Below are 23,543 nucleotides of genomic sequence, written 5' to 3' on the forward strand. Positions count from 1 at the left end.
ATCAAGGTCATTTATACTGGTCAAGGTCATTTATACTGATCAAGGTCATTTATACTGGTGAAGGTCATTTATACTGATCAAGGTCATTTATACTGGTGAAGGTCATTTATACATGTCAAGGTCATTAATCCATGGTCTCGGAGGTCATACAATAGTATGTCGTTTTTTTTCGATTTCGGAGGATTTGAAAAAAAAAAGGTGAAAATCGCGGAAAAGAGAAAGGCTATATATAGTCCATGGTCACGGACCGCATACTGGTCAAGGTCATTTATACTGGTCAAGGTCATTTATACTGGTCAAGGTCATATATACTGGTGAAGGTCATATATACTGGTGAAGGTCATTTACTAATCTTATGAAGGTCATTTATACTGCTCAAGGTCAGTGATTGATTGATTGATTGTCGAATTACATTTCAAGCACAAACTCAATACTAAAAAGTTCCAGCATGTGTCTCCACAGTAAGCTGAATAACAAAGTGTGAATGTAGTTTCTAGGTGAAAGTGATTTTTAAATTTCCCCATTGACATGAATGGGAAAAGGCAAAAATTCACATTCAAGTATTTGTTCCTCGGAGACTGTAATCACTATAGTTACAAAACTTTTAGGGATAATTCAACATTATCCCTAAAATTATTTAACCCTAAAATTGTATCGGTCGGCCTCATGGTGGCGCTATAACAGCCCACTTTACCTTTTGGCTTATAACTCTTGAACCGTAGGTCGTAAAATAAAAAATATTTTTTCCCTGGATTCCTTGGGTCATGACGCATCTCCCCATATAGGCCACGCCCATTTCCGCCATGATAGATTTTCCGCCATTTTGAATTTTGTCCAAAACACACTTTTTGCTTTTCCTCCTACAGATTTTGTCCAAATCTCACAGAAATCGGCACACGTGATCTCTGGACCCATCCAATTAAAACTGAACTGCAGAATTTTGAAAGTGCGTATCGTTCGGCCGTAATCGTCTTCCGAAGTTAGTAGGAGGGGCCTATATCACAAAAAATGCCATAAATCACGAACGGAATGTCCAATCCATCCCACATTTCAATCACATGTCCGGGGTGGTTCAATCAACCAAGTTCTAAAAGCAATTCCATTTTCATCCATAGGGGGCGCCGCAAATGCGAGAAATGTAACCGTTTGTCGCAAAAACATGAATTTCGGGGGTTAAATCCCCTCCGAATTACTTACGCATGATCTAAGGCGTGACTTGAAATTGTAATTGGCTGGCAATACTAGTGGGAGGGGCATATGTAAGCCACTGCGGCAACCACACTCTGCAATTTTTTTAAATTGCGAATTTTCTAGTGCTTTTATGGTGTCGTCCACTCACAGATAACAGTCTTTGTATTGAGTTGTACTTGAAATGTACTGTAATTCTGCAAACTGTTAATAAATACAATCAATCAATCAATCAATCAATTATCAATACACAAGCAAAATCGCACGCACACACACACACACACACACACACACACACACACACACACACACACTGACACACACGCACACACACGCACACGACGCCAACGAACTAGCCAATCAGGCGTTAACGTCCTTCCGGGCGATGGCATCCAGGGTCCATCCTCCCTGAGCCAAACACACGTGGATCCCCCCCAGTCAGTCAGTCAGTCAGAACAGAAACAGAAACAACAACAACATGGCAACAACAAGCCACGGGCTCACATACGACGGCTGCAATTTCTTCAGGCAGAGATTAGTGTTGTCCACGATCAGTGGGAAACGGGTGAAAATAAAGAACATACGGTCTAAAGACGACAACCCGGGGCTCCGCGGTGAGTAACATCACCAGCAACAACCAAAACAACACCGCCGCCCCACATGTGGCGCGTCCGTCCGTCGCAGTTTCTCTTCTGGGCTGGGTGGGTTAGCATGTCGGCTAAAGCTAGCTGTTACGCACTTAGGAGTTGAGATTCCCACTGACTCGCTAGGTGTGGGAAAGTAACGTTGTGTGCTCGGAACGGGTCGACGCCTGTCACGGCAAAAATGTTGGGGGTGTTCTAATTGTTTTTATTTGATTCAATAAGCATTGAATACTAGGCGAAATGGTTGGTGGAGATCAAACAGTTGCATGGTGTTGGTGGGTCAGGGACCAGGGTGGCTCGCAGACAGTGGAATCGAAACATCCTCCATTCCTCAATCTTATAAACTATAATTTTTTGTATCTCTGAATGAATACTGAACATGGATTGTGTTGACGTTATGAGGACAAACGCAACAGGTATTTTGGGATGCTCTGACCAGGTCAGCTAGGTGGGCACTGAGATCAGATTCTAAAAACGTCTAATACATCCTGACAGTTTTCTATTTTGTCCACATCTTTTAAAAGAAAAAACATTTGAAAAATGATCTAAAGTAATACATTCAACGTTTTGTTTATGCACCATTGCAACAATTTTTGTAGACCTTAATTGGCGAAAGTTCAAGCATGTTCTATTCGTGTATACTTTACCTAACTGAAAAAAAAAAATCATTTTCCAAATACTTGATGACCAATGTGACCATTGATTATTTGTTGATGCCAATTAAATCAGACTTATAGCAAGAAGAATGACTTAACATATAGCAATGCTTACTTTCTTTCTACACAGATTTTGAGGCCAGCTTCATCAGACTATTGGACAAAGTGACCAATGGGACCAGAATAGAGATCAACCAAACAGGTGAGTTCATAGTAGTACCACAGTTGGATTTCAAGCAAATGTGTAGCGAACTCTTGAATGTCAAGGACCTCCCTTTGACAACATACAAATGGACCCTTGTGGGTCCATTTGGTTCCATTTGCATGCTGTCAAGAGATTTACAGACTGGTGGAAGACAAACGGTGTTGGAAATGTAAAGGGGAAAATGGTACATTTTTACATGCTTTTTTGGGAATCTCCATGTCTTACCATTCTGGAAAGAGGTACTGGGGAAACTTGGATAATGGATGGGGCTGATACTACCAGAATGCCCAAGGTTATGTCTCTTGGGAGATGGCACGGTGCTGCCACAGGGGGTCACCAAGGCACAACATGCATTAGTGACTGCAGGTCTTATCACTGCAGCCAGGGTGATACTGAGAAACTGGAAGAGCTCTGCTACGCCAGAGATCACATACTTAGTTTAGACTAGTCTTTGTTTAGACATGGGTTAAGGTTAGGTTTAGGTGTGCTGCCCTGTGGGAGGTTTAATAGGTTTAGGGTGAGGGTTTGAGATGGGCTATAGTAGTTGTAGGACTAATGACTGGTCTAACCAATAGTCTAAACCAAAAACTGTCTAAACTAAGTACTGCACCCGACTGGACCCAGCTTATGACTGAAACTGCATCTTTCGAATACTCAATTGCCAGGAGGAACAATGTCAAAGGAAAGTTCCATGAAATATGGGACTACTTTTATTTGTATATTAAAAGGATGGTTGCATTAACAATTTGTAATTGGTAATACATTACAGATGATATAATCAGTCACTATTGTCAACAACAGAATGTGGAGGCGTGTTGTCCATTGGGCTTTTTTTTCTTTTGACTGCTAGTTGTGTTTAGTTTTTTTGTTTGTTTTCCTTGTCTTTCTTTTGTGTAAGTCATGTGTATTTTGTATGCTTTATTGTAAAATCAATTAAAAAAAGGGTCAATTTAGAACGCCTCTAGGAACCTTGAGACTAGAGTCACTGCACTGGACCGACCCCATTTGCATTTTTATCAACATTATGATTTAGGCAGCACAAATTCTCTTAAAAAGGCATATAATTCAGTTCTTACCATTTATATCCAGCTCAGATTACAATTGATTAAGTGCCACTTCGTTCACTGTGATGTTTTGGTTCCGACGTGGGGCATTGTTTATTATGGGCTGTTCACCATAAACATTACTTAAATTTGCTTAATTTGAGTTATGAATCTAATGATGAACTTGACTTGTTATTATTGATGTTGTTACTTTTGTTGTGTTCCTTGGCACCCATAAGCCAGGGTCATAACAAAATGAGCTGTATGAATCTGCTGTTTTTAAGCTGGTTTTTATAGGGAATTTTCTCTGAAGTCAGTTTGCTCCAATGTGGAGATACCATGGTTGATCATGCACATCATGTATTTTATTCCTGACCTGTAATTCGAGCTTAACCCTTCTGGAGGGAAGTAGCAGCACTTATCTCAAACATTCTGGGTTTCAGAATAGGTACTTCATTCACATCCTACAACGTTTTCTGCTGTGTCCCGGGTTCTTTTCCGGGTTTTTAGACACCTGGTGGATGGAAATTAAGCTCCACCCCTGCGGCTGACTGCCGCGGAGGCAAGCGTTTCTGGGAATCTGTCCGTCGCGGCATTCAGCCCCGTGGGTGGAGCTTCTTTTCCATCCACCAGCTGTCTTAAAAACCCGGAAAATACTCAGGTCTCAGGTCTGGAAACGCTGTATCTTGGACAAATCCTGGATGGACCCATTTCCTACCCATTTAGGCCTGACGTCGAAAAAAAAAAAAAAATTGCTCTGAAATAACATATATTCAAGATTTGTGCCGCATTTTAACGATATTTCAAAAATAGCAGACCTACAAGCTCGTAGCGCGCCACTCGGTGGTGCGCTATGAGCTTGTTAGATCTGCTATTTTTCAATAGCTAAAGCATAACATGATACTAACACCAAAAGGGGTTCCCGTCCAGAATGGCTTAAAATTCTACTTTCAGCAGCAAGAATATCTATTCCAGGGAACTGGTTGCAGAAAACAAAATCTCCTATTACTGGCCGATTTGTCAATATTGAGAAACAATTGCATCTCTTAGAGCAGAAAGGGGCAAAAACATGATGGGGAAATGTCTTGAATATTTAGGTAGCGGGCCAGATCTCTTGTGAACATGACTTGCATCATCTATTATATCTCAAATCCTGTAAACATGTTTCTGTTATTGGTACCGAACGCCAATGACCTCTTTACTTTTTATTTATTTATCTTTTTATTTTTTATGTGCTATTGTTTGTATGTCGTACACAAATTTCGTAATTAAAAGAAAAGAAAAAAAGGTTTGCACCATGGGACCATGGCAAGTGCAAGCCCCAATAGTTCCATATAAGGAACTTGAACCCATTTAAACCGAGAACGCATCTGTGTCATTTTAGATTTTCTTTGTGTTTGCTTTTCAAAAATGCTAAACATGCAAGCTCACAGGCATGCCACTTCGTGCCAGCGCTGCCCAGCTTGTACATCTGTTATTTTTGAACATTTATGAAGTGTGATTTTAAGAAGGCAAATTTGCAGAATCGGCCTCGGGTCTTAACACAATCATTCCCGGGATTCCTTCAAAATAGGAGCTCTGGGGGTGCCCAGCTTGTTTCCATTGTATCGCTAAATAGTCCAATGCGTTCATATTTTGAACGAGAGGCGGACGAGAAGTCAGAAACGGAGTGATTTAGTATATCCGTCAGATCAAAACCACGGAGAGCGCCCTGGAGTAGCAGAGAGACGAGGCATTCTTTCTGCCGTGCTAACGGCTACATGAACGGGACGCTAATATGAACGAAGAGCGAAGCGTATACGGTGGCCTTAAAGAGTCCCACTCATAAAAAAATATCATCGAGGCTGCGCTAGGACGTGCACACACACACGTCATTGCAACGTGTCGGTTGGACTCCCTAGGACGCGTGTGGACACGTCGGACCCGCTAACCCCTTTTGGTGTTAGCATTATGCTATGCTTTAGCTATTGAAAAATAGCAGATCTACAAGCTCATAGCTACGAGCTTGTAGGTCTGCTATTTTTGAAAAATCGAAGAACGACTGACATAGAAACATGGCTTTTTCAGAAATCTGTCAGGATGTATAGAAGACGTTTTTAGAATCTGATCTCAGGTCAGAATGGGTTTTAATGGGTTGAAACTAACTACCGGTAACCCAAATCTACTGAATTTCCCAATCCCAACCATGTTGTTTCTAATGCCCTCTCTAGGTACCGTGCTGAGCTATACGCCTGGGCTACTGTATGGGGGCCCGGTGGAGCACGAGTGCAACCCTCTTCGGTCCATCGGGTACTACCTGGAGGCCCTGCTCATGCTGGCTCCGTTCATGAAGAACCCTCTAAAGGTCACTCTGAAGGGAGTCACCAACGACCTCACCGACCCTTCGGTGAGCACACGTTTTTTTAAATTAACCCATTCTGACCTGAGATCAGATTCTAAAAATGTCTTCTACTACATCCTGACAGTTTTCTGAAAAAGCTACGTTTCTATGTCAGTTGTATCTGATTTTTTCAAAAATAGCAGACCTACAAGCTCGTAGATCTGCTATTTTTCAATATTTAAAGCATGACAAAAGGGGTTCCCGGCCAAAAGCTGTTGTTGTCTCGAGTAGGATGTTTTGGATGATTGATTGTCATACAGATAATTACAATTAACAATTGAATTGGCATTGGACATAATGCAATTTTTTAATTTCCGTTAGATTTATTTTATTTTATTTGCCCCATAATCACAAATTGCACAGTGCAAATTATGACGATTGACTTCAATAATAATTGTATACTTTCCAAAACATGTAAAAATGGCTTACCGGTATGTTGAAAGCTTGTAGATCTGCTATTTCTCCTATTTAAAAAAAAAAAGAAGAAAGAAATATGAACATTTTTGAACATGGAAACTATTGTGCAAAATAATTGTGATTGTCTCATAATTGCGATTGGATGATTATGTAGTATAATTGTGACGGGCGTACCCAAACAGAGAGCGCTGCAGTGAAAAGTTGACAACATGAATGTCCTTTTTATTTTTTACTGCAAGAATTATTGTGATCATTTCACGTTTAGTCAGTTAGTCTAATGGTATCGATCGAGCATCCAGCTAAGTAGTTGTTACTGAACATGGTAGTTTAGGTATCTGCTTTTATGTGTCCTACAGTATCTGGGTACCGTAGGCTATATTGTTAACGTAAATTAGTTTTAGTTTACTTACAAGGAAAAAGGAGAGGGTAAACCATAATATAATACCTATCTACCATTACTGAATTGATTCTAAACAATACAGTTGGCATATCTCAACCTTAAAAACTAATTATTTCTCCTGAAGGTCGATCTACTGAAGTTTACAGCTCTCCCGCTGATGAAGAAGTTTGGCATTGACGGCGAGGGCATGGATATCAAGGTGAGCATTTTCAGATACCGGTACTTGCAGTCGTGGCTATCCTAACCGCAGTGTGTTATGAAAGTAATAATAATTCATATAATTTAGTCCCCTTTTTACACCCAATTCATAGCGTCATGACGCTGGCATTCTCTGACTGAGCAACGAGTTTGTGCATATATGGTAGTCAATTTCCCAGACAGCCTACTCGGCTGCAGTCACTCTTGCTAATATTGAAGTTAACCCATTTTGGGGCGGGGAACCCCTTTTGGTGTTAGTATTATGTTATGCTTTAGCTATTGAAAAATAGCAGATCTACAAGCTCATAGCGTGCCACCGAGTGGCGCGCTACGAGCTTGTAGGTCTGCTATTTTTGAAACGTCATAGAAACATAGGCTTTTTCAGAAAACTGTCAGGATGTGGAAGAAATTTTTTAGAATCTGATCTCAGGTCAAAATGTGTTAATGGATGAGAAAGTTCTTCTAGCGGTCATGTTTCTTTTCTCCTTTTTTTGAGTGGTGCAACACACATTTCTGTGTGGCATGTCTGAGAAATGTAACTTAAAAGATTACCTCTGTGGAATGTTTCTGTCGGAGATTCTCTCATACTGTACCTCATGTTATTTTACAATATGTTGAGATTAGAGTTCTTTCTTTCTCCCTCCCTCCCTCCAAGGTTGTAAAGAGAGGGATGGCCCCTAACGGAGGCGGAGAGGTGGTCTTCACCTGCCCTGTTCGTCGTACCATCAGGCCGGTCCACTTGACAGACCCAGGGAAAATCAAGAGGATCAGAGGAATGGCGTATCCTTCTCATGATGACTAAATGCAAACAAAAAATAATAATCCGTAACCCATTTAGACCTGAGGACGATTCTACAAATGCCTTCTAAATCCTGACAGTTTTCTGGAAACCCCCCCCCCCCCCCCCCCCCCATGTTTCTATGTCAGTCGTTCTCAAACATTTTCATGTCAAGGACCCCCAAAAATATAATGTAATTGGCCGCCGACCCCACATCTGAAAATATGTTGTTCCAGGGGACCCCTCCCAGAAGCAAAGATTTTAGTTAAAAACATTTTGTGCCACATTTTCACGATTTTTCAAAAATAGCAGACTTGCAAGCTGCTGTGAGCTTGTAGATCTGCTATTTTTCAATAGCTAAGGTATAACATAATACTTGAAACGCCAAAAGGGGTTCCTGCCCAAAATGGGTTTTTAACTCGTATATAAGTTTGTTTGCCTGTTAGTCCTTTTCTCATAGGAACTGCCCCTAATATGCTTGACCACAGCATCAAAACTACAATATGTTACTACGTACAGTAGCTACTAGCTACCACCAAAGACGGCTACTGTAATGGGAATTTTAGAATGCCAACTACAGTGCCAGATATATGCATTATTGTGTATTTATCTTCCTTCCATTAAGTCTCTTTGCTCACCAATGTGCTCAGTCTAATCCATGCAGCTGTCAATCTAACAGCTGACTTGACTCCTCCACGCTTGTCAGCAAACGTATACTTATTTGTGTGTCGCCCTTATGTTTAGCACAGATCCGTATATGGACATTACATGACTGTAAGGAACAGTCAAGGAGGCCTGTTCCTCACTCTGTATGTCGTTTCTCTGCTGAATCTTCTGAATAAAGTCTCAACACATCACTTCGTCATTCCTTCATCTTTGGAGGATTATTTAATCGACAACACTACACTACCCACCAACAACCTGCTTTTGCTGTCACGTAACTGGTGTTTTGTATTAACTTTCATTTGTGACGGATCAAAAACCCCCTTGACTGTACAAAACCCAGGTTTTCGGTACGAGTCTCGCCCCAGATGGCCAATCGGGTGGTGGAATCCGCTAGGAGCATCCTGAACAAGTTCATTCCAGACATCTACATCTACACAGACCACATGAAGGGGATCAGCTCCGGCAAGTAGGTCCTATACAACAACAACCACAAATATGTCTTTATGTTTTTCATATGTTTTCCACCTGTCCGTTTTCCCCTGCAGGACAGAAGTTGGACGATAACAATGAACATTTGCTTATATTTTCCCTATATCATTCAAGTTTACTAGAATGAATCGGCAACAACTGAGCCCATCCACAAACGCTAGACGTTTTCCTTTTCTTTTTTAAATCCCCAGGTCTCCGGGCTTCGGTTTGACCCTGGTCGCGGAGACCGTGAACGGGTGCTTCCTCAGCGCCGAGCTGTGCTCGACGCCCAAGGGGCAGGGAGACCCTGTGCTGCCGGAGGACCTGGGCAGGGGCTGTGCCAAGCTGCTTCTGGAGGAGATCTATAGGGTGGGTTACTGCAAATACACAAAAAAGACTCATCTATTGTTTAACCCATTCTGACCTGAGATCCGATTCTAAAAATGTCATATATGTCATATATATATATATATATATATATATATATATATATATATATATATATATGTAGTTTATGAATTGAACACATTGATAATAACGTTCCCTGATGCAGTTTGACACAGCCCATAGTCATGTGAAGGCAAACGCAAGCAAATTAGATAATGCAAAGAATGATGCAACCTCTCCACCGCCCCGTTCGCATCGAGTCTAACCGAAGTAGAGGTTGTGAATGCGACCTAAGTCACTCTCATATGTCAACTCATTTACCGCCGAAACACCCCCAATCTAGTGTCTGAATTGTGTACTCCAGTGCGGCCAGCCCTGTCATTTAACCCATTCTGTTCGGGGAACCCCTTTTGGTGTTGGCATTATGTTATGCTTTAGCTATTGAAAAATAGCAGATCTACAAGCTCGTAGCGCGCCACCAAGTGGCACGCTACGAGCTTGTAGGTCTGCTACAGTATTTGTTTTCCGACTGACGTAGAAACATTCCGAAAACTGTCAGGATGTAGAAGACATTTTTAGAAGCTGATCTTCGGTCAAAATGGGTTAATACGGCGAGACCTTTTAGTTTGAAAGCCGTTTCCCTCGGAAACCAAGAGTCAGGAGGTAAATGATCGCTATGTAGCACACACATGCACGTGCGTGCGCTCACACACACACACACACACACACACACACACACACACACAGAGAGAGAGTTGTGATCAGCTTTATTGTACACAGGCATAACATGCACAGTAAGAGACATGTGGACTTGTCCAAGCATACGCTTAGCCAATTCTGGGCAGGAACCCCTTTTGGTGTTAGCATTATGTTGTAATTTAGCTATTGAAAAATAGCAGATCTACAAGCTCATAGCGCGCCACCGAGTGGCGCGCTACGAGCTTGTAGGTCTGCTATTTTTTCGAAAAATCGAAGAACGGCTGACATGGAAACGTAGCTTTTTCAGAAAACGGAAAAAGGATGTAGAAGACTTTTCTTTTAATCTGAGCTCAGGTCAGATTGGGTTAGATACTAGGGCCCAAACCACATGAACTCCTGTCAGACCATACCGTGGTGGACTCGGTCAACAACTGCAGACCCCGCTGCTCCTTGTTTACGACACATTCTCCGGTAATGACCAGCAACTCCCGTCTGGAATGCTACTGAGAGAGAGAGAACTGTCTTTGACGGGAACCACAGATATAGGGAAAAAGTTGAAGAAACGGGCATGCCCATTCAAATAACCCATTCAGGCCTGACGTCGAAATAAAGGAAAAAAAAATCTAAATCTTGACAATTTTCTGAATGATTTGAGGCACATTTTAACGATTTTTCCAAAAATAGCAGATCTACAAGCTCATAGCGTGCCACCGAGTGGCAATAGCTAAATTATAACATCATGTTTAAAACACCAAAAGGGGTTCCCGGCCCCAAAATGGTATAAACATTATTGAATGGTCGATGAAGTCGGCCCATTGGAATTGAGCATTTTTGTACAGTGTCTAGAAATTCAGAATGCGGGAATGTTCATGGTGTAATTTCAACCGACGGCGTTCCAAGTCGCGGCCGCGGCGAGGGACGGTCCGAATGTATTTCATCTGCTGTCAACAAGTACAATGTTACGTCGTCTACTGACAGCGTTTGCTGGTGTTTACCGCAGCAAATGCCTTTTCTCTTTCCATCGTTTCTAAGACAAAACAGAGAGAGAGAGAGCACATGAACACATGTGCTCTCTCTCTTTCGCTCACACATGCTCCCCCTGTCCGTCTCACATGAGCCACAATCAGTCACAATGGATGTCGGGTGGTTTTCACATCCAATTCATTAATGTGACACAGCTGTGAATACCAAAAACGATGTCGTTCTATTTTAGAGAGTCCCTTCTATATCTTTGACCCGCTCGAACGAGAGTTAACCCATTCTGATCCGAGATCAGATTCTAAAAATGTCCTTCTCTACATCCTGACGGTTTTCTGAAAAAAGCTATGTTTCTATATGTCAGTCGTTCTTCGATTTTTCAAAAATAGCAGACCTACAAGCTCATAGCGCGCCACCGAGTGGCGCGCTATGAGCTTGTAGATCTGCTATTTTTCAATAGCTAAAGCATGACACGATGCTAACACCAAAATGGGTTAAGGAAGCAAAGTCTGCTATGACAGGCTTACGTCGGTGCCGTTTAATTGGATACTTAAGGTGTGCTAATGAGCTATGCATATTTATCAGCGTACGCTCATAATTCCAGGCATGTGATTGAGATGTAAGTGCAACATCACTAAATACCTGCTGTGTATATTATAATATATATATATATATACATTTTAAATCTCAGATTATGAAGTAGTGTAACGGTTACCACTTAGAGAGTGCTCGACGGATGATGGAATGTTACTGCTATTTGAGGTTGGAAGTGGTAGGCTATGGAGAACAGTTAGGTCAGGCTTGATGAAGCTATGTCATTGTGCGTTGCGGGCAGTGTGTCTTCCCCCCCGAGTGTAATATGATTATGATGAGACTCACAGTGAATGTGCATGTCATTACACACACACACACACACACACACACACACACACACACACACACACACACACACACGCGCGCACTCACACACACACGCACTCACACACACGCAGAAAAAGAGCCCATTTTTATCAAAACGTATTCAATTACGGCCAGTGGATCTGTGACTTCTGTTTGCACAAACTGCCTCTCTCTCACCCCTCTTCTCATAAGAGCCCATGTGAGTCCAGTTAGCCTGGGCAGAGTAGTGCTCATTAACTCTGAAAGAGAAACTGTGTTGGGTGTCCTCTCTAAGACCGTGCGCCAGGGCGGGGTGCTAAAGCTTTCTCTGCCTAGAAGCCTTGGGAACATGGTCCATTGGAATCATTCAACCGTTCCCGATGTTCTTTTTGTTTTCTTTTGGGGGGGGGTTTCGTAAAAACCAGTGATACTAGAAGCTGGTCGGAATAGAAGAGCGCCTCAGTCGTGTCCAAAAAAACGTTGTGATTATTGGCTGCTGATAGGATGATTGGGGCAAAAGAGAGAGGAGAAATGGTTGACACCAGAAAGAGGGGGGGGGGGGGATTGTTAATCTGAAACGGTGGAAAAAGTGCCGGAGTCCTCTTTGAGGACATATAGGTCTGTACGCGTGCATGTGTTTGTTTTAGGGTTAATCAGTACAGTCCTCTGCGGGTTATAGTAAACGAGAACTCACACCATGGACATTCTGTTTCTGGAAGAGACACGCAGGACAGTACATCGGGAGCTGATGTAAGTGTTGGAAATATGAATTTTCTTCTTTCCTGATTGAAAAGTATATTTTTATATATATCCACTGTCACTGCTATTTATCGATACGTTGTGCCGTTGGCTGTACTTTGCGTTGGTTTCCGTTTATAGCAGTATAGGTAGATTTTCCTTGGACAATGTCGGTACGGCTTTGGTTTTCCATTCTCACTAATTGGCAAGGTCTTGGTTTGGATTATCCTTGTAACAACTCTGCCCTGCCAAACTATGCCACCGTTCGAAGTCAAACGTGTCACATCGAGTGAAGGAAATATAGCACTACCCCCATGCAGAATCGTGTAGATCCAAAATGAGATTCCAATTCGTGAGATTGATTGAAACCTTTATTTATTCTTGAAAGAGCAATTGAGGTTCTCCCTCATTTCCAATGCTGACGAGATTACACACGGTATATAATAACAATTTAAGACATGAAGGTATAAAACACAAAACAAATCTTCATGTAAGGCATAGACATCTTATACAGACAATGAGACAAAACACGAGTTCAAAACAGTTACATATTGACGTAGGGAGGTTCAAAAGCAGGCTATTAAATTGACCATAAGATATTGGGGTATTGATTTTCAATGTTTGCTGTGGAGTGTTCCTTGTGGTTGGGGCAATCGAAGCAAAAAGGCTGACTTTCCTAGTTCAGATTGTACGGATGGGACCTCTAGATGAGATCCCCTATCGGTCTGTTTGAGACGGCGTGACGATACGATCAAATGGGTAAAAACCGAAGTGATCTTGCCGCGAGGTCTATCGCGTTTATATAGTTTGAGAACGACTGACATAGAAACATAGGGTTTTTCAGAAAACCTGTCTAAATTCAGAAGACATTTTCTTTTAGAATCGTCCTCGGGTCTAAATGGGTTCATGGAGAACTGTGGTGACTGTTTGTAATGTGTACTCTACTGTACATGCAGAGGCAGGCCCTAAACTGGGTCTCAACATATTGAGATGGCAACTAGAAAGTGTGTTTCTACGCCATCTTTTGCTCCTAGAAAACAAATTTCTGGACTGAAAAAAGACCTAAGACAATGCCGTGTTGAAAGGGAAACGGCTGGGGTTTTATATCCGTTATTTACAGTGGTACAGCGGGCATATACTTTGAAAAACAACAAACGGTAGCAGCACTCAAAAGGGTTCAAAAACCTAAGAAAGTCTAGTCTTAATCTTAACCCATTTAGACCTGAGCTCGATTCTACAAATGTCTTCAAAATCCGACAGTTTTGCTCAACCTTTTTCATGTCAAAGACCCCCAGAATTATCTGTATTTGGCCTCCGACCCCCCCATCTGAAAATATGTTGTTCCAGGGACCCTTCCCCCCCGAAGCAAAGATTTGAGTTAAAAACGTGCCCTGAAAGAATATATATTCAAAGATTTAAGGCACTAAAGTAGCTAAAGTAAAACACCAAAAGGGGTTCCCGGGCCAGAATGGCCTCATGACCCAAGTATCTCGGGGAAGACTACGGAAGCGTTTATACGCAGGCCTTCCCCACTAGTAGCAGGAGTTGGAGCAAGACCATCTCTCTCTTTTGCGAAACTAACGTCAGTCAGCACCCAGTCGTCATCCTGGCTCACCAAAGGGGTCAAGACCGGGGCATGGGACGGACATCCTGACCGCCAAAGGGCCATGGCCTATCGGTTCTACAGCTAGTATTTAATTGCATTTAGCATTGAATGGAATCTACGGTTCTTTTAACCCATTTAGGCCTGAGATCTAAAAATGTCTTCTACATCCTGACAAGTTTTCTGAAAAAAGCTATGTTTCTATGTCAGTCGTTAAAAATAGCAGACCTACAAGCTCGTAGCGCCATGGATATGTAAGGAGTGTTTTCATACAAATTACTTCTATATAACCACGTCTTTTGAAATGGTAAGTAACATCCAAGCAGTTGACTTATCGTGTAAATATATATTAGAATAGTAGTAATTAATTAATTATTATTACTAAAATATGTTTTTTTCACTATGGCTTTACTTTGGTATTTTCATGTTTTGCATGTTGTTTTGCATCGTTGCATCTTTAGTTTTTGCAGTGCGTGGAAACTAGTCATTTGTTTATATTGTGTAGCCGCCCAGTCCAAATGGTGAATGTAGTTGAGAATCCCAGGCTATGGGATGCCTTTTCTTAAAACAATGTTGCCATGGTTTTGTTCACATGATCAATGTAATCGAATCATATTCCTGCTGACCGTCTTACATAGGGCGCACTTGGAAAATGGATGAACGCAACACCACAGGATATTGACCCTATTTAGCCCAGGCCCTGTCCACATTTAACACATGAGTCTAATTTAGAGGAACGCTTTGAAAAGGGCCCTCAACTATTGGTTCGTTGTTCTTTTTCTCTCTCTCTCTCTGTCTCTTATAGCGCGTGTCCAGTCACCCTAAGTCTTAATGGGTGTCATAGTGGGTGCACAAAGTCGCATAGCTGGCGAGTTAACCATGGTGGCATGTGATGCCGGAGACTGGACCTTCTGTCCTCTGGATATGTGGACAGAGGAAGGGAAAGGCAATAGATGGCTTAACCCAATGTAGGCGGGAACCCCTTTTGTTGTTTTAAGCCTTATGTTGTACTTTAGCTATTGAAAAATAGCAGATCTACAAGCTACGAGCTTGTAGGTCTGCTATTTTTGAAAATTTGTGAAAATGTGGCGCAAACCATTGAATATATATTCTTTCAGAGCGAACGTTTTGAACTCAAATCTTTTGCTTCCGGAAGGTCCCTGGAACAACATATTTTCAGATGGGGGTCGGCGGGCAATTACATATATATTTGGGGGTCCTTGACATGAAAATGTTTGAGAACGATTGACATAGAAACATGGGTTTTTCAGAAAACTGTCACGATTAAGAAGACATTTTGTAGAATGGAGTTCAGGTCTAAATGGGTTAAGGGGAAGACGAGTTAAGATGGTTAACGCATGCATTCACACGGAGAAAGGAAACACTGGCTTTTCAGACATAATTTTTTTTTATAAAGGTATACTTCTGTCTGTTGAGTAGTATATCATTGGTGCACCTGGTGTTAAGATTGTCCCTGGTCCACTCGCATTATTTTGGGATTTATGAACTAATTTGTCACGTCTCTGTATCCGAGACTGAAACGTTTCAGCAACCTCTGACGGTCCTCTGTGTCAGTATGTCTGCTGTGATCATGACATTTTATATTATATATATATCCCATTCTGACCTGAGATCAGATTCATACGAGGTTTCCACTGGACACACACTGGGTCTGATGAACCCATTCTGACCTTCTAAAGTCGTTCAGTCGTTCTTCGATTTTTCAAAAATAGCAGACCTACAAGCTCATAGTGCGCCACTCGGTGGCGCGCTATGAGCTATGAGCTAACATGATGCTAACACCAAAATGGGTTCCCGTTCAGAATGGGATATATATGCCTGCTGTCGGGAAGAAACCACATAACTCCAAAATGTTGAATATGAAATATAATTTTTTTTCCCAGGAAATTACGAAAACCTTTTTATATCTTTGAAAACAAAGCAACACAGCCTCATCAAAGTTGGTCTTGTGACTTTAATATATCGTCAATTATTTGCATGAGAAGGGGAGAGGTGGGGTGGAGTTGTCTGCTTTAGCAGACAGTCTGAGGGTCACAATGGAGTTGAGAGGTTTTTTTTCCCGAAGCGATTTTTTAAAATACTTTTCATTATTATTACTTTTATTAATTACTTTTATTATTATTATTATCACTTGTCATTGGTTCCGATATTTTTGAAACGACACACAGACGTAAAGGGTGTTCAATAGCACTGATCTATGCCACACGAAAAAAAAGAAGAAAAAAAAATCAAAAATGGAGTTAGGTGGTTTCCCCCCACCCGACAGCAACGATATGTATGTTGATATGTGATCGATAACTCGTCTCGGCCTTAACACGATAACACTCGACGACAACAAGTACGTCCTCGTGGGGTCACGGAGTTCTTTCTAACAACTCTCCGCTCTCAGTGACGTATGTTAGTGTTGATGTTTTTTAAGCTGATGCACACACACAACCCCCCCTCCTCCCCCTCCTCCTCCTCCTCCATGAATTATCTCTCTTTTTGTTTGTTTCCAGGGTGGCTGCGTCGATTCCTCCAATCAGAGCCTGGCGCTGCTGTTCATGACCCTGGGTCAGCAGGACGTCTCTAAGACTTTAGTCGGACCTCTCTCCCCGTACACGTAAGGCGCACGCACGCGCACACACACGCACACACATACACACACACACACACACACATGCACACTCAAACACCCTTCTCCATCTACATGTAAGACACTATAGCCTTGACGTCATGACTCGGGCAGTGCTCGGGATTCAGTGTGAATAGCTGATCTGGGTCGTTTTTTGGCTTAATATTTGGCAAAATAGGGATTGCGATAGTTAATGTGGTTGGTATGTACACTTCTAATTAAGTTGTTAACATTTTCATATCAAAGCAATCAAAGAGGGCAGGAGCGCACACCAAGAGTAGGGAGGTGCCCCTTTTGTGTATTAAACATGTTATGATTTAGCTATTGAAAAATAGCAGACCTACAAGCTCGTAGCTTGTAGCTTGTAGCTAGCTATGAGCTGTAGATCTGCTAAACATTTTTGAAAAATCGTTAAAATGTGGCACAAATCATTGAATATATATATATTTCAGAGCTAACATTTTTAACTAAAATATTTGCTTCTGGGGGGGGGGGGGAGTAACTACATATTTTGAGATGGGGGTCCGTGGCTCCAATAGAGATAATTCTGGGGGTCCTTGACATGAAAAAGGTTGAGCACCACTGACATTGGTTTTTCAGAAAAATGTTAGACATTTTTTTAATCGACCTCAGTCCAAAATGGTTAAAATAGTAAAGGAGAGGTCGCAGAAAAAAAACGTTTTATTTACCAACGTTTCGACAAACGGGTATCCTTCAGGGTATGAAGAAGGATACCGACGGAAATAACAGACAGTCTACATTTCCGAAAAACGAAAGGCATGTAATGTAATTCAGTCTGACCAGAATTAGGGATAAAAACATATCCTCACGGGCTGTAGCAATTAATGATGGATCAAAAGAGAGACAGATTTCCCGCCCCCCCCCCCCCCCCCCCCCCCAGAAAATTGAACCCTGAGAGTAGCAGTGTTGTTTTCGTCGACTAAAACTATGACGGAAAATGTTCGTCGACTACCTACCGAAAACTAAATGGAAACTAAATTAAAACTAAGCTACGATGACTAAAGCTATGACTAAATATATTGACAATTTCGTCAACAAATAAAAACTAGACTAAAATGTTAGGAAGGGACTATAGTGGACACGAGATCCAGTATAAGTCATTTTACACTTGGTCACATGCTGAAAATAGCCGATCTACAAGTTCACAACGCGTCGCAGTGTGACTAAAAGAACTTCAGATTTAGTCGACTAAAATCTTATGATATTTAGTCGACTAAAACTAGACTAAACAACTAAAACATTCCAGGTGACTAAAAATGTGACTAAAAACCAAATGAAAACATTTCGAGAGACTAAAAAACTAAAACAGAAACTTGCTGCCAAAAACGACACTGAGGAGTAGTCTTGCACAAGGTCTCTCACACGTGCAATGCGCGCACAGGGGCCTCAGTCCTGTACATAGTGGTTATTCTTCGACAGGTCATCTCTTGGCAGGGGACAACACTCCAAAGTTCTCTCTCTCTCTACGCACTAGGACAGGAAACGCTAGTCAAATAAACAACTTCAGGAAAAACAAACCAGTCATTGTTTAGGTTTTCCCCATGAACCTTTGGACATCCACTTTTTTAATGTGTTTTAGTGTGTTTAATATAGCAGACCTACAAGCTCGCAAATGCGTAGCAATGACGTCACACAGTGAACTTGTAGGTCTGCTAGTTTCACAATTTTAAGATATGGGCTTTAAAAGTGACCCAAAAAAACTGTTTAGCCAAAAACACGATATTACACAATTGCCCCCCCAGCCCTACCGCAAAGACGAATCTGCGATGCTAATCTTAAGTGAGGTGTCTAGTTTAAAGGGTGGTGAACTTGCACACTCGGCTCACAATTACCCAAGCGCAAGTGTTTTCGCAGAATTCCACGAGGGCGCTAACAAAGAATCTCCCGTCGGCACTGAGATTCCTGAGCGTGATAAGTCTAAACCGTCACTGTGGATGTGGCATTCCTGATGTGGGTGTGTCGGCAATAAAGATGCTAAAAAGGCAATAAAGATCTCCCATAAGCAGAGTGAGATTCCCAAGTGTTGTGAGTTTAAACTGTCACTGTGGATGTGGCGTTCCTGACGTGGTGGTGTGTCGGCAAAATTCTGCTGAATATTGCAAGTTTGCCAAAATGATGGCCATATCTAACCAGCAAACGATTACCGGTATCTCTATTGAAGAAACATGATGTAGACCTGGATAGGTCACACACCAATAATAAATTACCAATACAATGCAAGAGTGTATACAGAGACCTCTTTTCCACTGGTTGGTTCCCAAATGGGAACCGGTTCAGTTCTTTTTGGTTCTTAGTCCATGAGCCAGAGCTCCAAAAATGTAAACGTTAATTATGAATTGAGTGTGCAAAACCATACCTAATATTAAATTGTTTATAGCATCAATATAGCCTTTCTGTGTGGAGTTTGCATGTTCTCCCCGTGTCCCCTAGGGTAGGTACCCTCACAAAAAACATGCAGTAATCCTGGTCACTAAACTGCCTCCCCCTGGCCAGCCGGGGCGCCTGATGGAGGGGAAAGGAACTGGTTGGAATAACGTGTTCCTTCCACGCGCTATACGTCCAACCAGGGAAACTCCCCCCTGTCAGGTGTAAAGGAGCAACTTGGACACTCAGGCATGAAGGAAGCATGAGTTCAAGTCCGTTGCTCTCCCCTTGTCCCCCATATATGGGGACTAGGTTGGTTGAGGGTGTGTAGAGCCCAGGATCACATTAGATGATTGACACAGGGGTGAAAAATGGGTTACAAAATTGTGGGAAAAAAAGAAAATAGCATCAATATAGGTACATTAATATATGATATTCCACAGTAGTAGCTTTTTCTATATTTTGCATTATTATTTTTCCTACATATATATATAATGCCCTGTTTGCATTTTTTCATTTTTTTCTTAATTTATAATACAATAAATCATTGTCTAAGTGTAAGTAGTCAACTGGAGACGTTTCATGGTGCTGACAATCTAATGTAGGTATGGTTCTGCACACTCAATTAATAATTAACGTTCCAACTTTGGAGCTCTGGCTCATGGACTTAACCCATTTTGGTGTTAGCATTATGTTATGCTTTAGCTATTGAAAAATAGCAGATCTACAAGCTCATAGCGCGCCACCGAGTGGCGCGCTACGAGCTTGTAGGTCTGCTATTTTTGAAAAATCCGAAGAACCACTGACATAGAAACATAGCTTTTTCAGAAAACTGTCAGGATTGTAGAAGGACATTTCTTTTTAGAATCTGATCTCAGGTCAGAACCAAAAAGAACCGAGTGTTGGAAAAGGTGTCAAGAGTGACGGCAAAGAGAGGGAAGGCAACGACAGAAGTCCAATTTGGTTCCTCGCAACTCATTAGGAGCATGTTGTGGAATGTCTTGTCGCGCTGCTGGCGCTTCCACCATAGCGTAAATAATATATATATATATAACACTCTGGTGGAATAGAATACAATTCCACATTGCGCTCAGGATGGACACACAGCCCATAACTGACTGAGCCATCATGCACCCAGGACCATATTTATGATAAAATGTGCTTCAAATGAGCCGTCAGTTGAGTATCAATTGTTTACTGTCCCATGCATGTGTGATAAATAATGCACCCGATTAACCCATTCTGGTGCGGGAACGAACCCCTCTTGGTGTTTATAGCAGCATGTTATACTTTAGCTATTGGAGGGAAAAAAAAGCAGATCTACAAGCTCGTAGTTCCGCGCTACAAGCTTGTAGGTCTGCTATTTTTTTTCTTTCAGAGCGAACGATTTTAACTAAAATCTCATATACCGGTAATTCTGGGGCTCGACTGACTTTGGAAACCTAAGGGTTTTTTTTTTCTCCAGAAAACTGTCAGGATTCAGAAGGCATTTGTAGAATCGTCCACGGGTACTAAATGGGTTTAACCCATTCTGAACGGGAACCCATTTTGGTGTTGGCATCATGTCGTGCTTTAGCTATTGAAAAATAGCAGATCTACAAGCTCATAGCGCGCCACCGAGTGGCGCGCTACGAGCTTGTAGGTCTGCTATTTTTGAAAAATCGAACGACTGACATTTTTTAGAATCTGGTCTCGGGTCAGAATGGGTTAATCATCAGACCAGTGTGTTGTCCAGTGGAAACCTCGTATGGATCTGATCTCAGGTCAGAATGGGTTTAGAGAGGAGGTGGCCAATGGACTATATGAACTGTCCATTTTCAGTTATCATGGTACCGGTGCTGTGTTCCTCTCAAGTACAGTACTATGATAACTGAAGATTGGCAGTGCCATCACAAACCCCCCCACCACTCGGCAACCTCCTCTCCCTCGGCTTACAACTCAGTGGACAGCCACGCTCTGTGTGAAATGGGTCATGGAAAAACTGATCGACTTTGAGACAACAATCTGCCATCTTAAAATGGCAGCTTTTTCTGGATAACCGTTTTCATGCCTGTGATTCGTTGTTTGTTTTTATGTTGTGTTTTAACCCATTTTAGGTGGGAACCCCTTTTGGTGTTTTAAACATTGTTATAATTTAGCTATTGCAAAATAGCAGATCTACAAGCTCATAGCGCGCCACCGAGTGGCGCACTACGAGCTTGTAGGTCTGCTATTTGTGAAAAATCGTGAAAATGTGGCGCGAATTTGGAAACATAGGTATTTCAGAAAACTGTCATGATTTAGAAGACATTTAAATCTAATTCCGATGTCGGGCCTGAATGGTTGTTTTTGTGGCTTTCGCCTTTAATTGACTTTTTTTTAATGGAGGGACAGACAGTAGGCTGACAGGGAATGGGGAGAGAGATGGGGGGGGGTGTGACATGCAGTAAAGGCCGTCGGGATCGGGAGTCGAACCCGCGGCACACTGCCAGACTGGATTACCAGCCAAGGTGCCTGGACCGCTGAGCCATGGCCCAGGCCTTTATGTTGTATTTTGATATTATTATTGGTATATAGTATGTGTGCTGGCTCATTTCTGCATGTATCTAAAGATGAGCGTATTTGGTGATACTTTCCTTTTTCTGTCTTTGGTGCATTCAATTCATTAATATTTAGTGTTACCAGAAGTAAGTAATTCCTCATCCCCATGTCCTGGTTCCCGTTCCAGGATAATGTTCCAGGACATTGTTATAATTTAGCTATTGAAAAATAGCATTTCTACAAGTTCTTAGCGTGCCACCGAGTGGTGCGCTACGAGCTTGTAGGTCTGCTATTTTTGAAAATTTGTGATAATATTTATTGAAAAAGAACTGGAGGATTTAGGAGAAGTTTTGGTGGTGCAACCACTCCAAGGAACAGCAATGTCCGTGTTCACCTATGTGCCTATGTATTGGTTAATGAGCATTCTACAACAGGTCGTTTCGAGGAAGCAATCTGATTGGTTGAAACGGTTTCTAGCCGTGGATCAAACCAGCACTGTTCACCACCTAATCAAAAGAGCCGCTCTGTTCTCCCTGCAGAGCGCTAGCAAACTCGGTGGCTAGGCTAGCTAGTTTCTTGGGACATTTGTGGTCGTAGTGACTACATCTGTCATTAAAGGACCACTTCACCACTTTTCAACCTATCTTCATATAATAGGTCCTCACTAATAATCATGAAAGAATTGCGCAATTTTTGTGTCTGTGTCTCATAGGAGGGCAGTGGGCAGTTCAGAAACCGTCTTCCAATGAAGAATGTATGGGAATACAAGCTAATAGAAACTGCAGGCTTTCTAGTCCTGAAAAGTTGCAATGCGAAAATGGAAGCCATCGTTCTCACGATAATGAAAATCTAAACATTTTTGTAAAATAATCTTGTTTAAAAAAGAAATCTGCATGTCACTGGAAGACGGTTTCTAAACTGCCCACAGCCCTCCTATGAGACACAGACTGAGTAGAAAGAAATTGTGCCATTTTATCATGATTATTAGTGAGGACCTATTATATTTAGATTTTCTTAGTTTTAAGGGTAACTGTTGTAGAATTGCAATATTACACGAGAGGGTGTTGTTTAACGTGATTATTGCCACTTCAGTGATGCTTGCGGAACTCGACTTCGTCTCGTTCCTGACCGCATCACTGTCGGCAATAATCACGTTAAACACCCTCTCGTTTAATATTGCTTAAATGAGCACCAGTATATGACTGAGTACCATTGGGGGTGCTGTTGTGCCAGAAACAGAGAGGGATAGTGCTGCACTGTTGCCTGCTAGAGAGAGAAGTTGCACCACTCAGTTCACACGGGTGTGATTTATTTTAATTTCGAGGCCAGGCCTAAATGGGTTAACCTATACTTGATTAACGAAATGTCTTGACATTCCTTTTCTCCCATTCCTCCTAGGATTGAATTCCTCCGAAATATTAGAGATTTCTTCCAGATTATGTTCAAGATGGAGACACAGAAACCGCTGGACGGCGAAAGAAAAGGTGGAGACAAGACCCTGATGACGTGCGTCGGAGTAGGTTATAGCAACATCAACAAAAGTATCCATTAAATGTATGTTTGTACAACTATGATCACTTTGTGCCTTTTTTTTTACCCCTCACAATAATAATGCCCATTGCAGGAGGAACGTTTTTTTATTGTTAAAATGAACATTTATAACTGTACCTTTTTTT

At 41.8% G+C, this 23,543-nt stretch overlaps 1 protein-coding gene across 1 annotated transcript; it reads left to right on the forward strand.

Annotated features, from left to right (window-relative positions):
- Positions 1-1,605: 1,605 nt before the first annotated feature.
- On the forward strand, positions 1,606-23,441 carry rcl1 (RNA terminal phosphate cyclase-like 1). The gene is made up of 9 exons (XM_083793984.1): positions 1,606-1,802; positions 2,619-2,690; positions 5,947-6,122; positions 7,058-7,132; positions 7,787-7,911; positions 8,916-9,041; positions 9,256-9,412; positions 16,847-16,950; positions 23,266-23,441. Exons 1-9 carry the CDS (start codon positions 1,667-1,669, stop codon positions 23,417-23,419), a joined length of 1,125 nt encoding a protein of 374 aa, XP_083650110.1. The 5' UTR covers positions 1,606-1,666; the 3' UTR covers positions 23,420-23,441.
- The last annotated feature ends 102 nt before the right edge of the window (positions 23,442-23,543 follow it).

Source organism: Protomyctophum parallelum (genome assembly GCF_964188405.1).
Source record: "Protomyctophum parallelum genome assembly, chromosome: 21".
Lineage (NCBI taxonomy): Eukaryota > Metazoa > Chordata > Actinopteri > Myctophiformes > Myctophidae > Protomyctophum > Protomyctophum parallelum.

Excerpts from the sequence above, each read along its gene's own strand:
- rcl1 (XM_083793984.1), top strand. The coding sequence starts at position 1,667 with ATGGCAACAACAAGCCACGGGCTCACATACGACGGCTGCAATTTCTTC. Across the intron at positions 7,133-7,786 it reads GCGAGGGCATGGATATCAAG|GTTGTAAAGAGAGGGATGGC; the intron begins GTGAGCATTTTC and ends CCTCCCTCCAAG. Across the intron at positions 9,042-9,255 it reads AAGGGGATCAGCTCCGGCAA|GTCTCCGGGCTTCGGTTTGA; the intron begins GTAGGTCCTATA and ends TTAAATCCCCAG.